The sequence below is a fragment of the Cyprinodon variegatus genome, unplaced genomic scaffold (genome assembly GCF_000732505.1).
Source record: "Cyprinodon variegatus isolate N-32 unplaced genomic scaffold, C_variegatus-1.0 Scaffold521, whole genome shotgun sequence".
Classification (NCBI taxonomy): Eukaryota; Metazoa; Chordata; class Actinopteri; order Cyprinodontiformes; family Cyprinodontidae; genus Cyprinodon; species Cyprinodon variegatus.
The window spans coordinates 495842-498044 of record NW_015150974.1 but is presented as its reverse complement, the minus strand read 5'-3'; the positions used below and the strand labels follow the sequence as shown (position 1 = coordinate 498044).

Sequence of the window (2203 nt, the reverse complement as noted above, 5' to 3'; positions counted from 1 at the left end):
TGGCATCACTAGTAACGTTTGAACCCAACCCTTCTCTCAGCTCAGCCTTCCCATGTCACAGGATGTTGCCGATGACCAGCCATTGCTTCGTAACCAACATGTTTTCTACACGCTGTGCACGTCGCCCAGAACATCAGTGACAAACGCCACTGCCCACAGAACGCAGCGTATATCAAAAAAACTCAAATTATGTTCAAACGTCATATCACCATTATTGAATAAAATTATATCATTAAATATTGAATTGAGGTCAAGTAGTATTCTTAAATGAGCTTTTAATCATCTTAAGCCAAAGACTGCACAGATATTAAAGGATGATTGATAATCAAGATGCTCAGATCAAACCTTTATTCAGTTTTCTTTTTTCATAATCAATGTTTCTCTATTCTTTTAAGACTTTGCAGGATCATTATAAAATTAACCAGGTTTGAACAAATAAAAGCAGGCCTTAGTCACTGTGTGGTTGGAGCGATTTGTGTTTCATAACAGGTTAAATTCATGGCAGTAAAGATGATAAATCTATCCTTAGATGCCAGGTTGAAACCTAATGTCTCTTTTCTTTCCATTAATTCCAACATTTTCATATTCAGGAATAAAGCGACGCCTCTATGAAGTCTCAAATACAGCAGCAGGTCAAAAGAACCGCAAGATTTAAGCTCCTGAATGTTTCAAAGGTCTCTGTGAAACTTACCTGAGGTGTTGAGCGTTCCTCTGACGGCAGCAGCCAGCATTTCTATCTCTGGGACGCTGTCCACAACAGGTTGCTGAGGCAGTAAGGGGTTAATTTTAGCAGCCTTGTGTCCATGCGTTCTGTACGCCTCCACCAGCCGTGCGAGACCGTGATCTGAGCGCAGAGCAAACACAAACATGCTGCTGTCAGGGTTCAGAAAGGGGGAGGCAGACAGGCACCACAGGCTGAGCCCATCATTAAAACACTGGGGAAACTGATTTTATATACAAAATCATAACATCCAGGAAGAAAAATTAGGGGAAACTTTTTTTTTTAAGCATTATGGAGTGTTGTTTTTGCCAAATGGTACATTGGACACAACCCGAGAAAAATTTGTGAATTTGAAGGCTGTCAAAAAAGGGTCAATTCTAAGGAGGTTAGTCGTTAAACGAAAGGTGAATATGAACCTTTTTTTTAGGAGGGTGATTAAAGAGCCGTCATATCCAGGGATGAACCGAGCAAAGAGGTTAGAACGGCTAAATTCACTGTTAACCGCACGCTCTGTCGTCCGATGATGTTGGTTGATTGTTTACATCTAAAAGCGGTAGTACTGTATATCGCCACTAGGAGGCAAGGAACCGTGCTAGCATGGTTAACTGATCCAAGGTCGCAACGGACCGGTTTTCATAGGGTGGTGTAGATGGGGCTTTTTTTTTTTTCTTTTTTTAGGAAACAATTTCTACCTCCCTCTCTCACACCACCCTGATCTAATTTTAAATTAAATTGTTCATTTTTTTTAATAAAAGCTTAATTTTTTGGCACAGGGTGATTAAAGAGCCGTCACATCCAGGGATGAATCGAGCAAAGAGGCTAGAACGGTTAATTCACTGTTAATCATACACTCAGTCATCCGGTGGTGTTGGTCCGCTGCAAACTATGAAATCCCCAGTCACTGCAGGCTTCTATAAGGAAACCTCAGACGACCTCCCACCTCCCTTCTTATTCCACATGAACATTACTACTTTCTGTTGTAATCAGAGTATCCCACATTAAGGCTAAATGCACTTTCCTACACTGTTAAAAGCACTGATTCTGTTTTTATGGCCATTACAACAAACTCTGGTCAACATAGCAGTGAGGTACAAAAAAATCAGATGGGCTGTCTGGACAAATATGATAAAAAACTCAACTATGAAGAGGAGTTGAAAGTTGCAATTATAGCAACATTAACCATCCTAAGCAAGGCCATATATCCTCTTCAGGCCATAAAGCATTGATGCAGAAATACATGGAAACAAGTATTTAAAGGCACACTATGCAACATTTTTCAGTTAATTAATGTGTTCCATACCGTTATGGATGATTAAATGATTCATTTCAGGTTGAACAAAGGTATTCTCGGCCGCCCTGGTGGTCTGTGGGGGAAATACTGTACTTGCAACTGCAGGAGCACCGACCCGCACCCACAGGCTCAGAAGTCTCGTGAGAGTCAGTCTTGCTTTACGGCGAGAACTGCTACACGCCCCCAGTTAA

General features: G+C 41.2%; 1 protein-coding gene across 2 annotated transcripts in view; it reads right to left on the bottom strand.

Annotated features, from left to right (window-relative positions):
* Positions 1 to 2203, bottom strand: part of dhtkd1 (dehydrogenase E1 and transketolase domain containing 1) — a 36601-nt gene that overhangs the window by 32067 nt on the left and 2331 nt on the right. The window contains exon 2 of one of the 2 annotated variants that reach the window (XM_015391028.1): positions 692 to 844. The exons of the other annotated variant lie outside the window; for it this stretch is intronic. Coding sequence (XP_015246514.1) covers positions 692 to 844 — 153 coding nt within the window. The remainder of the gene's footprint in view (positions 1 to 691; positions 845 to 2203) is intronic. 2 annotated transcript variants of the gene reach the window in all.